Source organism: Brachionichthys hirsutus, chromosome 8 (genome assembly GCF_040956055.1).
Source record: "Brachionichthys hirsutus isolate HB-005 chromosome 8, CSIRO-AGI_Bhir_v1, whole genome shotgun sequence".
NCBI lineage: Eukaryota > Metazoa > Chordata > Actinopteri > Lophiiformes > Brachionichthyidae > Brachionichthys > Brachionichthys hirsutus.
The window spans coordinates 13,415,414-13,439,959 of record NC_090904.1 but is presented as its reverse complement, the minus strand read 5'-3'; the positions used below and the strand labels follow the sequence as shown (position 1 = coordinate 13,439,959).

The 24,546-nt window shown below is 44.4% G+C and overlaps 2 protein-coding genes and 2 non-coding genes across 5 annotated transcripts; 3 read left to right on the top strand and 1 right to left on the bottom strand.

Moving 5' to 3' along the window:
- Positions 1–1,330: 1,330 nt before the first annotated feature.
- On the top strand, positions 1,331–10,610 carry tmf1 (TATA element modulatory factor 1). Of its 2 annotated transcripts, XM_068742466.1 has the most exons (18): positions 1,331–1,466; positions 1,542–1,865; positions 1,938–2,872; positions 3,452–3,555; positions 3,864–3,990; positions 4,127–4,232; positions 4,651–4,793; positions 5,544–5,710; positions 6,117–6,273; positions 6,686–6,778; positions 6,878–7,034; positions 7,105–7,297; positions 8,150–8,219; positions 8,292–8,384; positions 8,501–8,623; positions 9,492–9,644; positions 9,719–9,844; positions 9,962–10,610. In XM_068742466.1, exons 1-18 carry the CDS (start codon positions 1,331–1,333, stop codon positions 10,100–10,102), a joined length of 3,348 nt encoding a protein of 1,115 aa, XP_068598567.1. In that variant the 3' UTR covers positions 10,103–10,610. The 2 variants fall into 2 exon arrangements, with proteins under 2 accessions (XP_068598567.1, XP_068598566.1); XM_068742465.1 differs by having other exon boundaries at positions 1,542–2,872.
- trnar-acg (transfer RNA arginine (anticodon ACG)) lies at positions 7,796–7,868 on the top strand. The gene has a single exon. It is a non-coding gene; the product is annotated as a tRNA-Arg (tRNA).
- Positions 10,611–12,643: 2,033 nt separating the features above from the next.
- eogt (EGF domain-specific O-linked N-acetylglucosamine (GlcNAc) transferase) lies at positions 12,644–23,329 on the top strand. Its single transcript, XM_068742725.1, has 15 exons — positions 12,644–12,844; positions 13,075–13,175; positions 13,460–13,568; positions 13,743–13,837; positions 13,923–14,027; positions 15,346–15,452; positions 15,603–15,706; positions 17,828–17,920; positions 18,273–18,344; positions 19,073–19,159; positions 21,262–21,330; positions 21,657–21,718; positions 21,863–21,982; positions 22,276–22,378; positions 22,526–23,329. Exons 1-15 carry the CDS (start codon positions 12,644–12,646, stop codon positions 22,670–22,672), a joined length of 1,575 nt encoding a protein of 524 aa, XP_068598826.1. The 3' UTR covers positions 22,673–23,329.
- Positions 19,613–19,684, bottom strand: trnae-cuc (transfer RNA glutamic acid (anticodon CUC)). The gene has a single exon. It is a non-coding gene; the product is annotated as a tRNA-Glu (tRNA).
- Positions 23,330–24,546: the final 1,217 nt, after the last annotated feature.

Below are 24,546 nucleotides of genomic sequence, written 5' to 3'. Positions count from 1 at the left end.
TTAACTGCTGGTATATTATAATTAACCAAGGAGAAATGCTGAAAATAAATTTAAAGATCATGTTATAGTTTGCATCAAGAAATCCATATCAAGAAAAAATGAAGTTCCTGCGCTTGAAAAGAATTTATTTAAGTTAAATGAGGCATTTCTGTTTTTCTGTCTCTCCTTGACTGTTAAGTGGTTTTACAGATAATTGCTCAAGGTATATGGCTGAACCAGACAGAGCAATTATCCAGTAATTACCAGAGAAGTCAATTAACTCTTTACCATTATTACGGCTTCAGTGTTCTACATTGTTTTATGGCTCGGTAACCTTGCATGGAAAGGTTCCAACACACGAACAGCATTGCTAACTGCATTGTTACACCATTATCATTTGTATAGTTCAATATCTTGTACAGTAGATTGCACAATGGTCACCAATACCAATAAAGCCATTCATTAATAGCTGGTAAATACTGCCACCTGTTGGATCTGAGATGCTCCTGCGGTCTCTGCAGCAGACAAAGTTGCCTTCAAGGACTAGCGGAAATAGGAAAAATGCCCTCTGTCCAACCTTCCCACCAAGAAAATCAAATGGTTAGATTGACATGGATTTAATTCAAAGTAGTCTGTGAAAGAACTCCATCTATATAAAAAAAGAGAATCTTATCTTTTATAGCTTCAGAAATGACATCACAACATCTTAGAGTAGATTAAATTAAAATATGGGGTCGTGCCAAAAGAGAAGTAAGACCTAATATTTGAATATATTATTATTAATTTGGGAAGAATCAAAGGGAAACTGACATAAAGCTATCAAATGTAATATAATAACACATGATGTAATTTGCATAGGATCGTGACGCAATCGCTGTAATGTTTCTTTATGACCCGCCTCCTGGTCAAAGCGGATCATGACGTCACCGGGCGACGTGGAAAAGGAAGTAGCGGGCAGGCTAGCGCTAGCCTAGCACGGCTACCAGTTCAGGGCGACCAAAACAAACGATGACGGCGGAGCTAAGGAACAGAAAGAAGCTCGGAATAACCGCGGGAATGGGTCTGCTCCGACCGCTATAGAGTTCTATTAGCATCAACGAGATGTTAGCGTTCAGCGGGTTCCGACTAGCCTGTAGCTTGATGTTTTCCCAGTGCACTAACGCTACGCGTTGGCTAGCACGTATTTTCTAACTAGCAAAGTGGTAGCTAGCTGTCAAAAGCTCTTCTGGGCAGAAATATATTTCCAACAGCGGAATATTGTTCGCAATAATTTAGACGGTGCTTAGTGTGGCGACGCCAAATTTAATAGCCGCGTCCCGGTTTTTGAAGCTGGTAAGAGCTACCAGTCGACATGAGTTGGTTTGACCCTTCCCACCTGTCTAGCTTTGCTAAGCAGGCTTTAACGTCAGCTCAGAAGTCAATAGACCGAGTTCTTGATATAAAAGACGAGGATCCGTGGGGAGACGCGCCCGCACTGCGCTTTGACGGTAACAGCTTCCCAATGTTGTGTTGTGCTTATGTTTAGTAAATATTACACCTGGTCCAATTTCTTTTCTTGCCAGATGTCACATTACCGGGCAAGCTGTCATTAAGTGGAGGTTGGGGTCTGACGCAATGGGAAGCCCCCCCTGAGGAAATAAGCATGATTACTCCTCTTTCTCCTCCTTCTGAAGCCATCACTACTCCCGTCTCCCGCATGGCTGTGGACGAATCGGCAAACTTTTTCGGTGCCTTTCTTTCGCCTGTAGACGCGCAAGCTGTCGCCAAAACCCACGTCGTGTCTGTACCTCCTGCTAAAGCTCAGAGGCGACTGCAGGAGAAGGAAAACGAAGACGAAGCGGTCCAGAAAGAAACGGAGACTCGACCCTCAGCACCAGCTGATGATTGCCATGAGAAACGGACCGTTGCTGAGAGCCAGCCTCTTGAGTCGGACGCTTCGCCGGTAACGCCTCAAGCAGACGCCGCTGACTCGGAGCCGGGAACGTCCGTTTCGTCCGGTGATCTTCTCGCGGACGCCGAGGGCAAAATAAATCATTTAAAAATGGATGTTGATTCAAAAGATTCTGTCGATTCAGAAACGCCGCATGCGCAGCCGTCCCCACAGAACGATGTCGAGCTGGATTCCTCTGAAGCAAAGAGCTCTACCTCTGAACCTTTGCCCTCCCCACCCGCTAAGGAAGCGCTTACTAAAGACTCAAAGACTGAGGACCGGCAAACCGATACGCCCTCTCCTCCCGTCAGCGCGTTCTCCTCAGGAACCTCCACCACCAGCGATATCGAAGTGCTGGATCACGAGTCTGTGCTGAGTGAAAGCTCGGCCGGCTCCAGACAAGAGACGGGAGAGGGCAAGACCGGACTCCACCTCATGCAGGGTTCCTTCCAGCTTCTCACGGCCTCCGCCTGCGGAGATTTCTCTCGTCTGGAGGACTATTCCAAACTCACAGAGAGCAGTGGCTCGTCCTCGGACGCGTTCGAACGCATCGACTCCTTCAGCGTGCAGTCGCTGGACAGCAGGAGCGTCAGCGAGGTGAACTCGGACGACGACATCCCCGCTAGTCGAACGCTAGCGTCCGTCACCGCTGGCCCAGCCTCGCCGACGGCGGCGTCAGCCGTGTCCGAGAAGGGAGAAGACGGGACGGCGGAGGAGGAAGAGGAGCTGGAAGAAGAGGGCTTTAGTGAGACAGTGAGGGGACGCTCGCTGGACGAGATGGAGGAGAGCGGACGAAGTGCAACGCCTGTTAATAGCGAGCCGCCGGAAGAGCTGATGGAGGAGGAATCGGAGGGTAATCGCACACTGCTTGTTCCCGCCTCCTCAGATGAAGGACGGATCGTTCCACCGATTACAGAAGAGATGAAAAGTTTCTCAACTGTTCAGATCTTGGAGCTTCAAAAGGTAGCCATTTGTGTTGAATGCATTTTCTCTGCACGCAAATGTTTGTGTATTTAAAAAGTCCGAATAGCTGAAGGGATTATCTTGAGTATTTAGGTTATAGATTTTTTAAATTGTTGCTATAACACTTTGATAAATAAGAAATATGGATTACAAATGAGGGATTATAAATAATTTGCATATGCAGTTGTTCGTTAAAAATCATCATCTGAGCATAAGTATTTCAGCATTTGTAATCACAAAGCAAAGTTTATGCATTTATGTATTTAAACCAAATCTGTATTTTGCATCAGCTGCTTTGCAATGCAAAATTAAAGTAAATCGCTTTCCATCTTGTAAATGTCAACCAAACTGATCTAATTGCAGTTTTACAGAGTAATTGTACACCACTGAAGACATCAATACTTGGGTAGACTGATTGTTTAGAGGAGTTTGGTCAAGTATCAGTCTTTACCCCGGCGCCGAAGTTGCTTTTGCTTAAGTTATATGAAGAACATCTTTGCCTGGTCTGTTCGAGTATAAGTGTATTTTGCTTTTCTTTGCAACTGCTAAAAACTAAAACAACACATTCACATGTTTTAGATCATTGACGAGCTGTCGGGCCGCCTTGAGAAGAGAGAGTCTCAGCTGTTGGCTGTCAGCGAAGACAAGGCTAGGCTGGAGGAGAAATGTGACAATCTCAAAGAGTGAGTTAACTTCGCACTACTGCTGTTAATAACCTCGAAGAGAAGGATCAGTCTGGCATGTTTAGTTTTTTATTTTTAACCTAACAAATGCTAAGAAGTTGTTAAATCTTAAATTAAACCTTGCTATTTATTCTGTGGATGTATTTATGTACTTGTGTCAGTATTCCAGTTACCGTAACTGCAGTATAATTGAAATGAATAAGCGACGCATTCTTGTAGTCTCTCTGATTCATGAATGGTTTAAATAAACTCTTTGTCCTGAGTTTTCTGAGACTACTAGCAACCTAACAAGTGTAATTATACTCCAGTGAAGTAGTGAACCTGAAGGAGGAGAGCTCCACTGTTCAGTCCTTGAAGGATGAGTTCACCCAGCGCATAGCAGATGTGGAGAGGAAGGCTCAGCTAGCCTGCAAAGAAAGAGACATAGCCAAGAAGGTATGTCACATATGACTGCTATCGGGCTTGACTTGTTAGTTTTAGAGGTAAAATGCACTTAAAACTATCTACGGTAATTAAAACCAAAAATACGTCAAAGTTTCTGCGTCGGAGATGACTGTTGGCTGTGTTCCAGGAAATAAAGGGCTTGAGAGAAGATCTTTCTACAAGACTCAACTCCAGTGATACAATGGAGATCATCAGAGAGAAGGAAGAGCAGATCCGAGGCCTGCTGGAAGAAGGTGAACACAACTTTAAATGGCACTGTTTCTATGCTAGCTCACCGACCCCTTTCAGAGTAATGGAAGTAATGTAAAGCTGGCTGCTGTATGTACAGCTATATTAAAAAAAGGCTCTCATATCATTAATTGTGGATTAACATGTAAAACAGTACATTTACCATCGCAGGCAGCATTAAGGTGGGAAAGATTACAAGGCGTTAATTTAATGAATGCAAATAATAGTGTTGCCTCACTAATTACAAAACCTATAACAAGGGAAAAAAACACGTCAATCTGGAAGGATTGGAGTTTGGATGGTTTAAACATAACCATCAGTGACTTTATACTTATGTACTGTTGGCTAAATATTGAACTGGGAATCCTGTCCGCATTTGTTTTTAATGTTACCAGTATGTCTGATTATTCCTGTCCCTTTTAGGTGAAAAGCTGTCCAAGCAGCACCTGCAGCACAGCAACATTATTAAAAAGCTCCGTGTGAAAGAGAGGGAGTGCGACACCAAACTCTCCAAACAAGAGAAGAAAATAAAGGAGCAAGATGAGGAACTCGGGCAACTGCAGCAGGTGAGAATGAAGTGCATTAAAAAAAAAACTGGAAAGCGGAGAGAGTCAGCCGCTGCCAGCGGCATGAAAGACTGAGATTCACCAAATAGTTTCCAGGTGAATCTTAAACCAAATGATTTGAGACATGTCAATTGCTTGAAAAAAATCTGCAATATTGAATTAAATTTGAAGTATTTACTGGGAAAACGAGTATCCATACAAATGGGTAGAACAGTTTGAATGTGAGTTATCTGAGCTTCGTTCCTTGTCTCTACTCCACCGTGCTGTGACCGAGTAATGTAATACACCAACTAAATATATAATCTCAATTCCAGACCTGGATTATTGTCAGGATTAGAATTCAATTTGGGATTTACTACTGAGCCTTTATGTCTATATACGCTGTTGTTTACCATCACAGACCTGAGCAGGAAATTATTTGTTCATGCTTCCCTGTCCTGAATGGCTTTTTATCCCATTCTTCCCTCACCTGCTCTAAAACTGATGTGCTTTTTAGGGGCCCTGCAGTCTCATTGTTTTTGTTGTTTTCTTAATTTGTTATGTTTTTAGGGGCATTTGAAGTTAAGTGATCTTTGTGCCATTCCACTATTATTCTGCTATGATGGGGGGGGGGGTGGTCTGGCTTTTTCCCAAAGGGGCCATCCGTGTGTCCATGGACACAAATGTTCTTCTCATCATCATGTTCCAAAAGACTTTAACAACAATGATTTGTATATTTGTGGCAGTTCTGTCTGTGTTTTATGCATTTAGGTGCTAGATGGGAAGGAGGAGGTGGAGATGCAGCACAGGGATAACATCAAGAAGCTGAACGCTGAGGTGGAGCGGCAGGAGAAGGAGCTGATCGAGCTGCAGACGAACATGGAGGAGCTGCAGGAGAAGAACAGGAGCCTACAGGCCGCTCTGGACAACGCCTATAAGTAAACTGCGATGCTCCCGACCATTAAATACTCAAAACACAATCTCTACTTTATATAAACATACTTCACAGTCCGAGATATGTTTCAGCTGCTGACAGAATACACAATGCATTTGAAGTGAGCTCAACTTTAAAGTTCTGACCTAAGTGTGTAAAAGGTTGTTTGTGTTACTTTTGGGTGGAGAAAATGGTTCGTGTTTTCATCCAGGGTCCACCCATGTTGATGTGACGGGAACTAAAATGAACATTTGCTTTAATATATGCACATCATTTAGTTTAAGTTTCAGCGTGGTGAAGTACGAAGCCAAAGATTATTATTATTAGAAAATGAAAGCCATCTATTTCATTGTTCTTACAAATCTGACTGGTGGTGATGTAATACAGTCGCGGTCTGCATCTGTTCTCAGAGAGCTGGCAGAACTTCACAAAGCCGGTGCCAGCAGAGCCAGCGAGGCAGAAGAAGCCGCTCTCAGCAGAGACGTCTATGCCAAGGAGCAGTGCAGCCTGGCTCTGGAGAAAGCCCAGGAGGAGACCAGGATTCAACAGGAGGCCCTGGCAGATCAGGTAATGCATCGTAGACGCATCCTGCATTGGCTTATTTGTTAAATAAGTATGAAACGCAACACATCTTTCATAGGTTTACATCTTTGGGTCAGTGGTGCAGCTGTTGTTCAGGTTTTTATTTCTTTGGGTTACGGGGCGCTAACTCAGAGAAAGGTTTTTTTTTCCCGTCCATCACAGTTCAGCTGCAAAAGGTTCCATTCATAAAATACAAACTTCAGGATCAGATCGTCTTCATAATTTTCCCGGAGATGCAAATAAACCGGATGAAGAAAAAAGTCCTGTACAAACTTTTTATAAGGAAGCCAAGTCCTCGTTTATTATGCCGACCTCAGTTTTCTACAGTAGATGTTGATTCGCTGCCAGATTTAGTTGGACATCCTTTTTTTTTTACCCTACTTCACGGTGTTTACAGGTGACTGACCTGAGACTGGCTCTGCAGAGAGCTGAGCAGCAACAAGCAAGAAAAGAAGATTATTTGAGGGAGGAGATCAATGAACGGCAGCAGGTAGCATGTTCTGTTGATTCTACATGTTTGGACAAAACGATTTCTGGTGACAGCTGTTCTATACGTGCTTTTTTTTTTTTGTTTTGCTATCTTCTACAGAGGCTTCAGGAAGCAGAAACTAGGAACCAGGAACTCAGTCAGAGCGTTACCTCAGCAACCCGCCCCCTTCTGCGACAGATTGAGAACTTGCAGGCCTCACTGGGTGGACAGACTGCATCCTGGGAAAAACTAGAGAAGAATATCTCTGATAGGCTAAGTAAGAAGCCGGAGTTTAACTTCCGGTATGTGGGAGCAAAAAGCTTCAACCCTCGTTTTCCTTTCACCAGTGGATGCCCAGACACAGTTGGCCGTTTCTGTGGAGAAGGAAAGATCTGCAATGGAAGAAATGCTGTCCCTCAAGTCCCAGCTGGCTTCTCTGGAATCCCAGAATTCCCTGGTTCGCCAAGAGAAGACCCGACTCGTGGTGCAGTTGGATGGCGAGAGAAACAAGAGAGAAAAACTGGAGGACGAGAGCAGCAGGTACAACTGCAGAGTCTGAGTGGTTTGATTCATCCATCTGTCTATCACTAAACTTTAAATGTATTTTATTTCTGACTGAAATGTGTGAGGCTTCATAGGGGTTGCTCATAATCTGCGGTAAATTATAACCACTGCTGCACCACCGAGAAAGTGTACTGCAGGGCAGACAGAAAGAATGTGTATAATTACTGCATAGTTTACTCCAAAGGAGATTATTCTGTCCTGTCTGCAGTTTGTTTTGACATGTTTCAAGGCCTTCTTTTTAAATCTCTTCTCATTATGGAGATTTTCGCCTGGAATATCTGACATTTAGTATAGTTTTATTCCAAATATTAGGAGGGGGGGGTGAAAGCTTTTGCTGCCACACTGCTTTTTGTGATGCTAATGTGTCGGGAGAGTGTTTTCTTTCCGTGTGGGGGGGCAGGGAATCCCTCCCTGTCAGAAGCACAGGGTCTTTGTGTAAGACTCGTCTTTTGGTAAAAGGCTCGGCGCCTTAGCGGGCCAGTGGCGCAATGGATAACGCGTCTGACTACGGATCAGAAGATTCTAGGTTCGACTCCTGGCTGGCTCGTGAAACTTTTTTAAGAAGCTATTATTAATTTAATAATACAAAGGAAAAAATGCATTAAGACGAATCAATATAATGTGTCTACAGCTTCTCCCTTCCACGTGGCTGTAAATGCTGAACATAGACCTGCTTAACATAAAGTAAATGGAGCGTTTGGCATGAAATCGCATTGTTTTGATTTAGTTTAATTCCAAACTTATTAGAAAGTTACTTCAATCTTCAATACTGTTTATTGCTTCTCTTTCTATTTTTCTCTTTCTCATATTTCTCTTTCGCTCTGTTAGGGAGCATGTTGAGCTGGAAAACCTACGAGGAGAACACATCCGAATGCTAGAAGATGCAAAGAAAGAAAAGGTAGCTTAGTGAAATTTCCTACTCCTGCTATCTTCCATGAAATGGCTTCCTCATTCTTTTCTTTTCTTCCAGCTCCTTTTCACCAATCAGTTAGAGATGGAGAAGATGAAGGTGGAGCAAGAGAAGAAGAAGTACTACTTGGTACAGGAGGCTTTCAGGGAGAAGGTAATAGTTTTTACCAATTTCTAAACTTCACTCGGTTGCTTTTGTCTCATCAAAGGTTAATTTAAGCATTAAAAGACGTTTTGTTATCTAATAGTTTTCAAACCTTTCATCTTCAGGACCGGAAGGCCGTGACGTTTTCTGTGGGAGAGGTCCCAGCCTCCTCCACACCCTCTCTGTCCCGCTCCAGCTCCATCAGTGGGGCAGAAAACGCTGGTCTCCACAGCTCTTTGCTGTCCCAGGTACCGTACACACTGGGGATAATGCTTTTTGTAGTAGAGATGTAAAGAAGGTAGAGGACTTCAGGTACCTCGGGTCAACAGTGCAGAGTGATGGAGAGAATGTGGAAAGGAAGTGAAGAATCGTGTGCAGGCAGGCTGGAACGGTGGAGGAAAGTATCAGGTGTGCTCTGTGATGGGAGAGTGCCAGCGGGGATGAAGGGAAAGGTCTACAAGACAGTGGTGAGGACAGCCATGATGGACGGCTTAGAGACAGTGGTGAGGACAGCCATCATGGACGGCTTAGAGACAGTGGTGAGGACAGCCATGATGGACGGCTGAGAGACAGTGGTGAGGACAGCCATCATGGACGGCTGAGAGACAGTGGTGAGGACAGCCATGATGGACGGCTGAGAGACAGTGGTGAGGACAGCCATGATGGACGGCTGAGAGACAGTGGCTCTGAGGAAAAGACAGGAGGCGGAGCTAGAAGTGGAGGAGATGAAGATGCTGAGGTTCTCCTTGGGACTGACCAGGTTGGACAGGATTAGAAATGAGGCAATAAGAGGGACAGTGAAGGTTAGACGTTTTGGAGACAAGGTCAGACAGGACAGACTTTGATGGTTTGGACATGTCCAGAGGAGAGACGGGGACTATATCAGTAGAAGGATTCTGAGGATGGAGCTGCCAGGGAACAGGGCTAGAGGTCGACCCAGGAGAAGATTTATGGACGTAGTGAGGGAGGACATGAGAGTGGCTGGTGTTGGGGAGGACGATGCAAAGGACAGGGTGAAGTGGGGAACATTGATTTACATTGGAGACCCCTCACAGAACAAGCCGAACATACAGTAGTCGATTGACCGGTTCTGTATTCTCTTTTATTCACACAAAGGACGAGTCTCTGGACCACTCCCTGACAGCCATGTCCGTGTCCCTGACTGGAACCAACCTGTACGAGGCTACCAGGCTGTCGGGAGCTTCCAGCATCATGGAAAACCTCCAGTCTCAGCTCAAACTCAGAGAGGGAGAGATAGCACAGCTGCAGGTAGCAATTCAGAACCCTCCGCCTTCACCTCCTTCACCAGTGGTTTGTACTAACCTCGTCTTTCCTTCCTGCAGCTCCAGATCTCTGGTCTGGAGAGGAGTCGTTCAGTGGTGACAGAAGAGCTAGTTCGACTAACCACTGAGAACGATGATATGGAGGAGAAAATCGCAGAAATCCCCAAATTGAAAATTCAACTCAAGGTAAAAGCCGTAAAAGGAAATGGATACCTCCACATTCTTTGGAAATATTCTTTTTAAACTCTTATCTTGCAGTACTGTTTGCTAAAGTTCTTTCAATTTCTCTGACTGTGCCCGCAGGACTTGGAGCAGCGGCACAACACCATCCTGCAGATGTACGGGGAAAAGGCTGAAGAGGCAGAGGAGCTGAGGCTGGATCTTGAGGATGTGAAGAGCGTGTACAAAACCCAGATAGATGAATTGCTACAGAACCAGAAATGAATGAATACTTCTGAATGATTCACAAACGGAATAACACCAACCATTTTCCCAGACTTTCATTCAGAGAGAGAGACAGATTTAAAAAGAAAAAAATGTCTTCATCTGTCCTTTTTATTTTTATTAACATAACATGCTATGGATGTTGGGATTATGCAGAGCGGACAATGGATTCTAAAATACCCAGTATGATGGCCACAGTTGAAATCTATGGGACTTCTTGTGCTTTTCTTCAGGCATAATTTCTCATGGCTGAAGCTTTCACATTGTAATGTATGACCAGTGTAACTGCTGGAGACGGTGAAGGTCTTTCGCATTCTACACAATTCATCCTTGCTTTTTTCTCAAAGCACCACCAGATTTTAGATGTATCTAAAGATATTGTACAGAGACATTTTTGTCTTCTTAAATCTGTAGAAATCACAGAATAGTTGAGAGTTGTTTGTGATTAAAATTAAAACACTGGACTTAAAATCATATAAATATGTGAATGAATAAAAAATTATTTGGGTGGTGGAAAATACTTTTGTTAAATTCCTTGGAATCCAACTTTAGAAGCAAGTGGTTTCATTGCACTCACAAAAAAATGCGACAAGTGGATGCACAAAGTGCAATAAATGGTGGAATCAATATTTTAATAAGGACCACGTTGGCGTATGGCAGCATTGGTCGGCTAAGCAATGCTGATTCATAACGCATTGGATTCACGGTAACTAAACTGGACACATTAAATTATATAACTACAGGAATTCAAGTCAAATAGAATTTGAAGGAAAAACTTGAAAAGCGCAGTATTTGCCACTCATGCCTGGCTCGCAGCGCCACGCTGTGGTCGGACCTGGTCATTACACCCGGTTTGAGGTTTCCGGTGTTATGGCGTGGTGTGGAAGGTGCCAGGTTGTGATTCTCAGGTATGACGCTCACTCAAACGCTTCATTCCAATATCTATCTATCTTTGTCTTTCTCAGTTTTATTTTGCGTGGAAAAGTTAAATTCATCGATACATTTTAATATACGAAGGGGTCTCGACTGTGTCAAGAACTAATTGCATATTAGCAGCAGCATAAATATTTCAGACATTAGCTCCAAGTAAAGTTTTATATTACAATTTACTGTCTAGAAACAGGTTAGTATATACTGCGTTATTACGCCAACATACACGATGAAACCCAGCGAAGGGGTTTATTAGCTTGTTACTACGTTGACGCTGCGTGGCTTCAGGTAACAAACACAGTGACACGTAATGAATATGTAACGGGGTGAATATGGATGCAGTTAAATCCTGCATAAAGGGGATTTATTTTATTTTCTATTAATGTATTTGTCTTGTTTCCCGTTTATAATTACACACGTTTTTTATTTCATTTGTTTTAATGTACATAATTTACATTAAAAATAAATAAATAAATAAATAAATAAAATGTATTTATCGTTTGGAGCATTTTGTCCCTCCTGGCTCTCCGTCCCACGTTTTTGCCTGCTTCCTGCTTCCTGCTTCCTGCTTCCTGCTTCCTCCCCTCAGCTGGGAAGAGCAGTCGACATTCCCCGAGATGCGCTGATGTGCATTTCTTTGTATAAATCCAGTCCAGTAAACGACGACAGAACCCATCCGTGTGTGGACCTTCATAATTGTTACACAACACAACGCAGAGGCAGCGAGACAAACCGCCGTAGCATTAGCAGCAGCGTAAATAGCTCAGACATTAGCTCCAAGTAGTTTTATATTACTATTTACTCTCTAGAAACGGGTTAGTACGTACTGCGTTATTACGCTAACCTACACGATGAAACCCACCGAAGGGGTTTATTAGCTCGTTACTACGTTAGCGTTAGCTTGTGTTTGTCACGTGACGCAGCGTGGCTTCAGGTAACACACACAGTCGCGCTCGTAATGAATGAAACGTCGCTTCACGGTGACGAGGTTTGTTGGTTCGAATCCCAGCCGGGTTTGTCTTCCTGCATGAAGCTTCGGCGTTCTCCTCGTGCCTGCACTGGAGCTTCGCATGCGGTAATGTGAACGTTCTTCGTGGCCCATCCTTTCCTCAGATGTGCAGAGATCCAACAGACAGTGTGTGGAGATTCAGCAGCCTCACAGCAACGTTGATTTCTCGGAGTGATGGATGCATTGGAGTTTAGAGACTCAGCAAAATCAAAATCACTTCCTGGAAAAACAAAAGTCTGTCTCAGCAATGGAAAGACCGTTTTGGCCACCTGGAGGTGTGTCGGCCGCTTTGCCTGCCGGCAGGTTTTCCTCTTGCCGGTCAGCTGCAGCGGTTATTGTTCATGCGACAGCCGGAAAAGGGCCAGTCGCACTTCCTGCAGCAGCATCTTTCCTCGCGTGGTGCTCGGCTCTTTTCCCACACACTTCCTGCAGCAGCATCTTTCCTCGCGTGGTGCTCGGCTCTTTTCCCACACACTTGCTGCAGCGTTAAGACATTCACCTCAGATTTATTTCACGGCGATAACCTGACTCTCTCTCCTTCCCACCCCCCCAGGTTGCGGTCGAGAGAGGCGGCTATCCCACATGTCTGTGTAATTCTGACTATGCTGTTCTCGCTGCTGGGCATCGCCTTTTCTTTCACTGGCGTCGACCCCGCGGGGGCTGAGAGCACCGACCTCAAACGACCTGCGCCGCTGCTCAACTACAGCAGGATCTCCCTGCCACCGGAACACGTGCCCTACTTCCTCCGCAACAACAAGGGAGTCGCTACGCAATGCCGCCTGGACCCGCGCTGCCCTTTTAAAGTAAGATAACCTCAATTCATAGACACGCTCTGACAAAGCCCTTTTAATTGACAGGTTTAGATCTGTATCCTTTAACTGCTTTCGGTCTTAGTTTTAGAAGCACCTAAAATTATTGTAAGCCTGTAGAATCTGTTTTTGTTCATTTTCAGGCAAGAGACCTTGCCTGAAAATGGACGCACGCACACACACACACACACACACTAACTATTCATACTTGTTTTTAACTAAAGGATGCACTTCGAGATCTGTCTGCCTGTTGGGGATACGAGAAGAACTGTGATCCAAGGAAGCGCTTCAGCTATCCCATCTGCACGAACGCCGACTCTGGATGGTGCTGCTCCTCACGTCCCACACAAACACGCTTTATGTTCTGATGTTCTGTAATACGCTCAAATGAATTTACTCTCCACATCATCCTATCAGCCATCCATGATGGATCTCATGCTCAGTAAGCTTATGTATGACCAAATGACAGTGATCTTTTATTCATAGGTATTTGATTTATTAAGCCACAGTCCATTAGGCTCAGTAAAAGTGTTCTCATTCATGGCACGCATCCTCCATGCTTCATTCTGTTTCGGCTCTGCTGATCTGAGCGCATCTCTGACCTGCCAGGACCCGCTCGCCGGACACAGCCCAGGAGCTTTTCTGGAAGCAGGCTGATTTTGGCTACGTGGAGGAGCGCCTCTCTGAGCTCAAAACGCTCTGCGAGCCCAGCAGGCCGGTAAGTCTGCTAATTTCCTCCGTTCCCACGGGCCTGCTGAGTCACCAGGAAAAAACAGCTGTTTGAAATGGAGACGTCAAACAAAAGAGCTGCCAGACAATAGGGCGGAGCATAAATTGCTGTTGCAAAGCCTCCAGAACGCTAAATGTTTCTCCTCTTGATATTTTTTTTTAGGGGGACTCATCATTGAAATGTAGCAGCCACACTCGCTTCTGTAAGGCAGCCAACCTTTACCTGGACTTGAGGAACCCACGCAGAGGTCACGAGAGGTCAGTGCGTTTGAAAGCGACACAGAAAGAACGTTACAGATGCAGGTGAGAACGTCTTTAAACGTGTCCACGTTTATGTTGGCAGATTCAATGACTCCTTCATTCAGAAGGGAGAGATCGGCGGTTGTTGCAGGCTAAACGAGCATGCGCTCGCTGCAGAGGGGGAACACAAGAGCCCTTTACAATCATGGTGAGACTGGACACACCTTCAACGGAGGAAACATGGGCCGTAACCACTGGATTTTAGATACTACCTTTTTTTTTTAATATATAAAAATGATGTTAATCTGTGTAGTCTTTTATTTAAAATCTGATTGTATATGAGTATTTTTTTTTTAATATAGATTTGGTTCTTTGTCGTATTTAGAAAATATCAATACTTCTGACGACTTTAATGACTTCTAAATGAATATAGAAGCGTTCCCTGAATGTAAACCTTCATTGAATACATGTTCATCATCCTAATGAGGCTGACTTGTATGTCGCTCATTAATGGTCTTAATTAGAGGCAATCATTCCTATAAGTGAGCTGCACTTGCACCCCTGTGCTTTCCTGATTCGTGATCTGAATTCAAAGCATCCTTGAAATTTCAGGCCCCAGTTTGCTTTAAATTAGCAGCAGTTAATTAGAGCCAAATGTAGCTCCTGTTGCTGGGATTGGAACCAGGGAATCTCCGGTGTAAGCACCAAACACTAGACCACCATAGAAGCGTCTCCCCTGAGGGGGGCACTTGTTCTGGGATTGTGCTCCCTGTTTGACAGCCGGCGCTAAACTTTTATTTGGATATATTCACACAGACCGCCGCTAGGTGGCGCTGTTGTTACACTCTGAGTTGGCTCTCTGCACTAGAAGCTGCTGTCAGGAAAGCAAAGCCGAGGCTTGAGCTGAAGGCCTTTGCATGTACAGGGGGCAGCGGGAACCGCCTCTGACATTGGGACAGAAAGTTCTACTTTTGCCTCCTCGCTCACACCGGCTGTATTTTTCTTCTTTTGTAGAGAGGATCTGAGCTCCACTTGAGGTTTGAATAAATCTTGCTGCACATACAAAAGCTTGATTGACATTAGTTGTGTGGGGAAATTCTAATCTCTGCGTGAACACAAACTGGACCTTTCCTATTGATAGTGATGATAGCCACACTACTTAAAAGGTACACATATCCATATGCATCCAAACCAGGAAAAAGCTGACTCTTATTTTCTACTGAACAGAAGGACCTTGTTTGATGATGATGACTTGATTTTCTTCTCAGAGGTGATTCTACGCGATGCATCCCAATCTTGAAATGAACCGTCAACCCGCAATTGACAATCAATAAAAGACGTAATGAACTAGTCCTCTCTGAATGATGAACTCGATAAATCATGCATTTTCTCAGTAGGCTGGGAGCGCGTAGATAATGCGTGCGACTTTGGGTGGGTTGTAATGTTTATTTCACTGTGTGCCATGTGAGCCCTTTTAATGTGAATTATTACAGTATTATAATGATGTGATGCGCTGCCTTTCGTAGGTATGCTGAGCTGCAGACTTACACAGAGCTGGACTTTCAGCCCATAGAGGATGGCCATTGTGACATCATCATCGACAAACCCACTGTTTTCATGAAACTGGATGCCGGTCGGTAACAAAAGATTTAATTGACCAGCTCTCCATGCATGCTCATTTTCCATTTTCATGCATTCAGTCTGCATGACAATATGCAATAATGACGATTTGTGATGTGTCGATTGAAATAAATTCATTCATTTTCTTTCTGGTTTCTAATAGGGGTGAACATGTACCACCACTTCTGTGATTTTGCCAACCTCTACATCTCCCAGCACATCAACAACTCCTTCAGCTCAGACATCAACATTGTCATGTGGGACACGGTGGGTAAGCTGATGCAACTCGCTGCAGATGAAATGGATGTGAGGGTGAAAATATATCCGCGTTCGTTGTGTCTTGCAGAGGTTAACTATCTCACACACACACTGCAGTAAGGGAAGCATAGCTGTATGATGTTCAGGTGAATGCTACCACTGGATTCTGCTAATCCAACATGATTTATCTGTCAGGACGAAACTCAAAGTGGGGTTTCTTTTTCCTCCTCTTCTCTTTATCGGGAGTCGCAAACTGATTTATTTGTGAAACGAGGCGTTCGCAAAAACCGAGGTTCCACCGTATGCCATTCTGGATCAGTTAATATTGTTGGAGCTATACTGTCATAGATTGAATATATTAAATACCGTATTTTTTGGATTATACGTCGCTCCGGATTGTAGGTCGCACCAGCCAAAAAATGCATAATTAAGAAGAAAAAAACATATATAGGTCGCACTGGAGGATAAGTCGCATTTTTGGGGAAAATTTATTTGATAAAATCCAACACCAAACAACATATAGCACAAAGAACATGCTAACAAGTTTACCAAAATATCAGGTTTTACTCCGAATCACGAAATCCAAGGAAATGTTCATCCTCGGTGTCACTTTTGAACAACTCCCCCAACTCGGCAGGTAGACAAGACGCCGCTTCCTCTTCTACGTCGCTTACATCAGACTCGTCGTCAGTTGCAGTTCCAATTATTCCAGCCTTTCTGAATCCCGACAGGATGGTTGCGGTTGTCACTGAAGCCCATGCTTTGTCGATCCATTCAATGACTTCCAGGAAAGTTGCATGGCGCATTCTCCCGGTTGCCGTGAAGCTGTGCTCTCCATCCGTCATCCACTGCTCCCACAGGTTACGCAAAACTGACTTAAAGCTCCTATTCACGGAGATATCAAGTGGCTGGAGTATTTTGGTTAAGCCTCCAGGGATGATGGCAGGTATGGAGTTGAAAACTTTTAATTTATTTTTTAACTGTGGTGTGATGTGCGCTCTCATGCTATCCATCACAAGCAGAGCTTTGCGTGCTCTAAAGAAGCCATCCGGTCGCTTATTGTAGCACTTTGTAAGCCACAAGTTCATCATTTCTTGATCAATCCACCCTTTCTCGTTCACGGCGACTTCAACTGAGGAGGATTGGATTTTTGGCATGGTTTTTCGTTTGAAAATGACCATCGGTGGCAGTCTTGATCCTTCTCCACAACATGCCAGCACCACTGTGAAGTGTGATCTCTCATGACCAGTTGTAACGATATTCACACTTTTCTGCCCTTTCTCTGCAACACTTCGGCCCATGGGGATGTCAAAAGTGAGGGGGACCTCGTCCATGTTAATAATATGATCCGGTGTCACGTTGTGATCACTTACATGCTTTTCAATGAACGCGCGGAAACTGTCAACCTTGGCTTGGAAGTCCGCTGGCAGTTTTTGGGACAGTGTCGTCCTTGCTCTGATAGAGAGGCGTTTGCGTTGCATGAAGCGGTAACACCAAGAAGGTCCTCCCGCAAAGCCGTTTATATTCACCTCCTTGGCAACCACCTGGGCGCGGAGACGCAACTGCACCGTTGACAAACCTCTCCCAGCAGCACGTTGTTCAAGCACCCATGCGTGAACTCGTTCCTCCAACTGCGGCCACCTAGCTTGTCGCCCGCGATTAGCTTTCTTTGTTTTCTTCATTTCAGTAAGCGTAACCTCCGCTTTTCGCCAGTCCCTTACAAGATTTTCGCTCACTCCAAACTTTCTTTCTGCTGCTCGATTGCCGTTTTCGGCTCCATATTTCACTATCTGAAGCTTGTAAGCCGCGGAATATGACTTTCTTTTCGGCGACATTTTCATTCAGCCCTTCTAATTTGTGTTTTTAGATAACAGGTGTGACAGATAACTCTGAACCTCCAGAAACCGCGACAGATTCTGACGGGTCACAGAGTTCCCTGTAACACCTGTTATAGAAATGTGTAGGCTACTGTCTCTGCGCTCACAGATTTTGTAAAAAAAAGCATATATAAGTCGCTCCGATTTATAAGTCGCACCCCCGACCAAACTATGAAAAAAACCACGACTTATAATCCGGAAAATACGGTACATATATGTGAGTGAGCATTTGTTCCCTGATTTTTCTTTCCAGAGTTATTATGGATACGGAGATCTGTTCAGTGAAACGTGGCAGGCGTTCTCAGAGTATGACATCATCCACCTGAAGACCTATGACTCGAAAAGAGTAAGTTCAAAACAGACAGACTGACAGACAGTTCATTTTTTATTTGGATAGATCTTCCGTCCTTCTTTGTATGCTCCATCTCTAAAGGTGTTGAACTCTTCAATTTCATAAATACCTTTGTGTATATAAGTAACAGAAAATTATCTAACACAACCAGACCCTTCTTACAGCGTTGGATTTGTGTTGGAAACTCCTCTGTACTCAAGGAATATTGTGTTTGGTGTATACTTGTACACCCAAATCTTCATTCTAATATTCCTGACAGATGTCCAATAAGCATGCATGCGAGCTCCTGGGTGTGCGACACCTTGACATGCACTTACCTCGCTGATTTATTCTCACTCGTTCATAGGTGTGTTTTAAAGACGTATTCTTCTCCCTCCTCCCGAGAATGAGATATGGCCTTTTTTACAACACGCCTCTCGTAAGTTACCTCTCGTGCATTCATGCATCTGTTTGCTTGTGACGCCGTTAACTCGATCTACTTTACATAGGAATCAACTTTGAACAAATTTCAGTCTCTCTTTTCCAAGCTGCCTTGTTTGAGTCTTAATTTCTAAACGCTTATGTTACGTTCTGTGTGTTCTGTAATGATTTGGCTGCATCTTCTCCCTGTTATTATTTAGTCATAAACTTGAAGTTTAGGTCAAAGATTTATGTGATGTATTCAAAGATCTCAGCAAGCGCTCGTGTAATTTAAATGATAATTTCAAGGAGATGCTTCCAAAAATGAAACCATATAAATATGTGTCGTCCTGCGCTTCCAGCTGATGCTTTTGATTGTCCTTGCAAAGCAGGATATGTTTATATTCATGTGCTTACATTTACAGAAGCAGGGCAACATGTATATTTCAAATCCTCAGACTTGAGCAATGAATAAAATCACATGATATTAATTCCAGGGAGATTAAAAAATATGTTTGCTCTTGTCAGATTCTCGATTGGAAAAATATTTTCATCACGACACGGCGCAGTGCACAAATTCAATTTATCTTCAATTCACTTTCAATCAGGAAGTTGATTTCCTAAGAATAGAAATAGTTTCTTGCATAGACACATAACAAAAAATATCATGCATTTTGAGCGGGATGGATGAAAAATAAATCACTTGTAAGAGTGAAATGTACATTTTCCATGGTGTGTTTACGGCAGGTCTCAGACTGCTACAGCGATGGGATGTTTAGGGCGTTCTCCCAGCATGTCCTCCATCGCCTGAACATCCCACAGAATGGGCCGAAGGTAGGCAAAACGTCTTTAGCATTACAAAAATAAAGTGATCTTTTGGAAATATGTGTGGATTTCCATTCAATTGTCATGGAAATGTTGTTTGAAGCGGTAGAAAATTGATACAAACTGATCAAAGTACTATTTGTTGAGAGATTATAAGATGGAATGTGGAGGACACCGTGTTTTATGATTGTTTTGTGCACAACATTTTAGTTTAAGATGATTTTAGAGATTCGACACTCATCGTTCCATCCTAAACCTTGAAACTGACATGGGGAATAGACACCCAAATTTAAAGGATAATATGAAAACACAAAAGAAATACTAAGATGTAAGGAATAGGGCACTTTCTTGACAAGAAAGTGTGTTATTATTGTGGACGACAAGACGTTTGTCACAGGATATATTGATTCAGCTTCGATTGCAGAAAACGAATTGATCCTTTGGGAATAAGTAAAGGAAGCCTTCCCTGACCGGGAATCGAACCCGGGCCGCGGCGGTGAGAGCGCCGAATCCTAACCACTAGACCACCAGGGAGCTGCTGGCTGACTGTTGTGAAACTTTCATGTACAGTTGACTGCAAAATCATGTGAATCCATATTTCATGAATCATATTTTGGCATGGAATAGAGTTCATGTCAATTGATCAATTGATTCTGTACGTTATCAATAATTACAGTTCAGCGTTATTCGGGCTCTGCTTTGTGTTCTCTGGCGCTGGAAACTAATGGCATGTAGAATGTAATCTGACTCCATCAAATGGCAGGATTAGGGTTAATCTCGCGAAGTCTCGCTATCACAAGTTGAAGCTCGAATGCCATTGGACATTCCTGACGGAAAACATTCCCAAGCATAAGGCTTTGCTTCAGACGAATTCCAGGAACCTTATAGGCTGGCCAGCACAGTTGTCTGACTTGACTTCTGAAGAACATCTGGTGTTTTTCAGTTAGGTATTCGAACACGTAAAATACTCGTGCCTTGTTATTGAGCTGGGCCTTTAAGTGAACGTGCGCTGAATCCTCCTCCGTGTAGTGAAGCCTTGCAGTTCGTTCTGACATCTAACAAATTGAGTGGTCCTGTCATGTATGTTTCAAAAAACAACAGCAGAATGCAAGCAACACAATGAAGCAGGGATTTATTATCAGAAAGTCCAAACACAGAAAGAAGCAAAGGCACAACATCCAGTAAAAATGTTGACGTGTGATTGGAAAAAGTCGTTTATACTGATTTTCTTTTTTTTGCGTCGTAGTCTGACACTCCAGACTCATTTATTAATTACTTTGAGTTCGATTTTGAGCTCCTTGTCCTCAGTCATCGGACATCTAATTCACTCGTGCACGCCGCCACAGCCGTGCACGCTCCTCCTTACCTATCTGCTGCATCTCAAACCCTGAATCTCTTTCAAGCGCTCGTCGGCGTCTTTCTGACCGGACGGCCGATAACGTCTTCCATCCCGTGGAGCAGCTCATTGTATATTCATGGCCTTCCCTGGAAATATGCTAAGCAGGACTTGGCAGAGACACAGGGCAGTTAGCGATAGCAAGTCTTCTCAGGCCTGAGCCGCTCCCTCGTTCTTCCTCAGATTAGCGCTGCTGATCTCCTCTATTGTGTCCTTTTCTTACACCTCAGCTGCCCATCGCCTACTGTCACCCCGTCATAATTTGCCGCTGTGTCGTCCTTTTCAGTGCAAATTCTAACCAGAGGAGAGGAAATGTATCCCCCAGGAAGGGGGAAGGATAGAAGTTTTTTACTGTAGAGCAAGTCTATTGTGCACAGGCTAAAGTTTTCTGTTTGTTTTTTATTATTACATTTTTTATCACCGTCTTATCAAATCTTAACATCCTCTTTCAAAACACAAGGTGGCAGTAGAAGAACGTAGAAAGAGGAACCTCTTGGCACACACTCTCAGCTAATAAGAGCACATCAGACAGCACAGCCAGCAGTCCATGAAAAGCTCATTCTTAATGATGCAGTTCGCACTAATTCATCCTTTCCTCTGTGCTGGACAGACGTTGTTAGTAGAGGCCTTCAGGTACGGTAGTTTAAATGAGCATCACGCTGCCTATCCTTTCTGTCCTTGACTGATTGATTATTGGCTGTATTGCTTTTTTCAGGAGGGGCGTGTCCGTGTCACCCTGCTGGCACGCAGCACAGAATACAGAAGGATATCAAACCAAGTGGACGTGAGTCTAGCACCTCCCTCCCTCCCTCCCTCCCGCTCTTCACCTTCCTTTCTGTTTCTGCTTACTTTCTTTTCCCACCATCCTGTCTTCCTTTTCCTTTTTTCTCCACCCTGTCTTTATCTTTCTCTCCTTTGCTTTTAACGCTCCAGCTCCTGCAGCTCCTCCTTTCCGCCATTGATTTCCTGCCTACATCCGTTTGGCGCTTATTTAAAACCTTATTAACCAAAAACAGAACAAGTTAAACGGCTCGTGATTCATATGGCCGCTGTTGGTATTTGTTGTCTCTCGAACTGATTTGAAAACACAACCCTCTGTTGTTTTTACAGTTAGTAAATGCCCTCAAGGCTACGCCTTCTCTGGAAGTCACTGTGGTGGATTACAAATACGCGTGAGTTATAGAGTGATCGCCACGTTTAGGAGCTACATGTATTCAAGGATGTAAAAGTCTTTTTTAATAACCTTATTTAAAATAGTGCAACTGTGACAGTGTTCACGTAGCAAAGCTGACGGGTTCTCTCCGCTCATCTTCCAGGGATGTTCCCTTCCTGGTGCAGCTGAGGATCACCCACAACTCCGACATTTTCATCGGGATGCACGGGGCAGGTCTCACGCACCTCCTCTTCCTCCCTGACTGGGCGGTCGTCTTCGAGCTGTGAGTGACGCGCTCCATGTCAGTGAGGTGGCAGCCACTGGTTTACTCACTGGTAAACTTTGTGGGTTTTATTACAAGTAATATGTAAAGCAGGGCCGAGTTTAACGAGGAGTGATGCGGATATGATGTCTTGAACTCAACAGTTGTTTTAAACATTTGGGCCTTGTCTACAATGCGTATATGTGTGTGTGTGTGTTTTGTGTGTGTTTTGTGTGTGTGACCGGAGCAAGAGAGTGAAAGTGAGGCAGCCTGAGGACAACCAGAGATAAAGCGTCTGCGTCTGTCCCTCCCAGATATAATTGTCAGGATGAAAGCTGCTATCGAGATTTGGCCCGGCTGCGGGGCGTTCGATATGTGACTTGGCAGAAAATGGATAAAGTGTTCCCAGAGGACATGGTAGGGGGAACTCCCACAGCAGCTTCACGGCACCTCGGCGTGAGCTTCCTCAAGCCATCTCATCTTGTTCCCGCATGCAGCCCCCCCCTAAACACACACTACCCAACCCAAATGCTCACATTCCTACTCTCTCCCGACTTCCCTCAGGGTCACCATCCGACCCTCGGCGACCATCCGAAGTTCATCAACTACTCCTTCGATGTGGCGGAGTTCATGCGCCTTGTGCTGGAGGCGGCGGATTACGTAACGCAGCATCACAAGTGGCCACATCGGACCCTTCGTGATGAACTGTAGAGCATCTGCAAAGAATTGATGCTGCCTAAAGACCGCCCCTCACCTACAGAGGGGCGGTTAGCCTCACCTGTCAGCTAAACATCTTCCGCTAGCTCGTGTGCGGTTGAAGCCTCCGGAAACCGTCCCACGTTTCTTCACTACCGCAGACGCATCTTAATCATAAAGCACTGCTAATTCCAGTCGGGATTGTCTCCATTAATTTTAACATTCTCATGTGTACAAGTACTACAGTTTTATTGAACACTTTGATCGTAAGTACACGCTCCAGTATTTGTCGGTTCATTTCAACACTCCGTTCCTTCGTGTAAGTTGATGAATGTAATGTGATTAAGTCAAATATTTCTTAGTTTGGCGTCGACATGGTTCTCTTATAAATTGTTAGCATTCATATTTCAACAAATGTATATCTTGCTCGCTTTTGACAAAAGGAACGTGTCATTTGTTGAACAATGACGATGCTGCTCTCGTCCGTTACATTTCCACAGGAACAGAATGAGCACAAGTTGCATGCAGTCGCGCACGGGAGCATTCTGAGCACTCAGCACATCATTTTCACGTTTCTTGCACTCACACTGCGCTTGATGTTTTATTTATCAATGAAACCACGTTGAACTCAGCTGGACCAGGCTTTGGCTCAACTTGTAGATGATTTCACACTCAGAAGCTGTTTGAAATAAATAATTCCAGAAAGTGCTGAAGCATGTCTTTTGGTCTGTGCCAGCAGGAGATTTAATTCATCTCAATTGAATCGATCATCTTTGAAGTCTGACCTTGAAGGAGAAAAGCTGATGCCTCCGTGTTAGCGGCTCTTTCCTTCCACCAGACGGCTCTGCTGTGGCTTTCGTTATTCCGGTGAGTTCAGGTCTGAGGAAGGATGAGGATCGTCACAAAAGGGCACTGGTTCGGCTTTTACTGTCAACGTAATAAATCTGGATGACCTTTAAAATGACCCTTAGTTACAGTGAGCAATCACGGCCACACGGGGGCACTGCAACACCACGCATGGGACCCAGGGTCCTCTCCGTGCGCTTGGTAAACTACGCTTTATTCACAAACGTGTGAAATCTGTCATAGTATTTTGATTTAAAAGTATTTACACATGAAGCCAGCGGCGCTGCGTCATTTCCGCTCTTTGCGGATGTCGTGTCTGAACTTTCTATTGTCTGTCAGTATTGACAGACTGTCTTGGATGGACACTATTTATGAGCCCTGCTCGGGTTACTCTGTGCAGGATGGGGGGGGAGGGGGGTCAAAAGCAAAGCATCCAAGATATCTTGCTCTCATTAACCTTCTGCGTGCATGGCGGCGCCAAATCGATGACCAAGTCCTTTCTTTGCGCAAACTTTGCCTGCTGCATCGAAAGAGGCGGCGTTTTGGTGGTGTCGGAAAAAAATCACATCTTTCAAATTAAAGGTGAAACTATTCGGTCCAGCGCCTCCTCCGTTGTATCTCCGCACAGCGTTAAACTGCTCCTCCAGGACGCAGCGCGCACGCACTGGTGTAATTAGTGCTTGTAGACACCCCCCCCCCCTCATTACCGAACTGGGACCGCATTTACCGCCTCATGCCGCTGGAGCTTTACCACCCACAGTTCTTTAACAGCTGTGTTTGGGTGGCCTTATTTTGTCAGGGCCTAAGTAATGGCGTGTTTCCCCCCAGAAATGTTGAATTGCGCGTCTCTGTCCCGTTTAATGGCAGGTCTTGCGCATTGAAGAAATGGGTTTCGACGCAGAGCTGATGACATGGAAATGCTCGGGTGTAATCACGGAGGTGCACGCTGTGACTGAAGTCGTTCTATCTCCTCTGTAAAGAATCAGAGTTTCCCACATTTGATTTTGCGCCACTCTAGAAGATCCTTTCTGCGACTGTTGGTG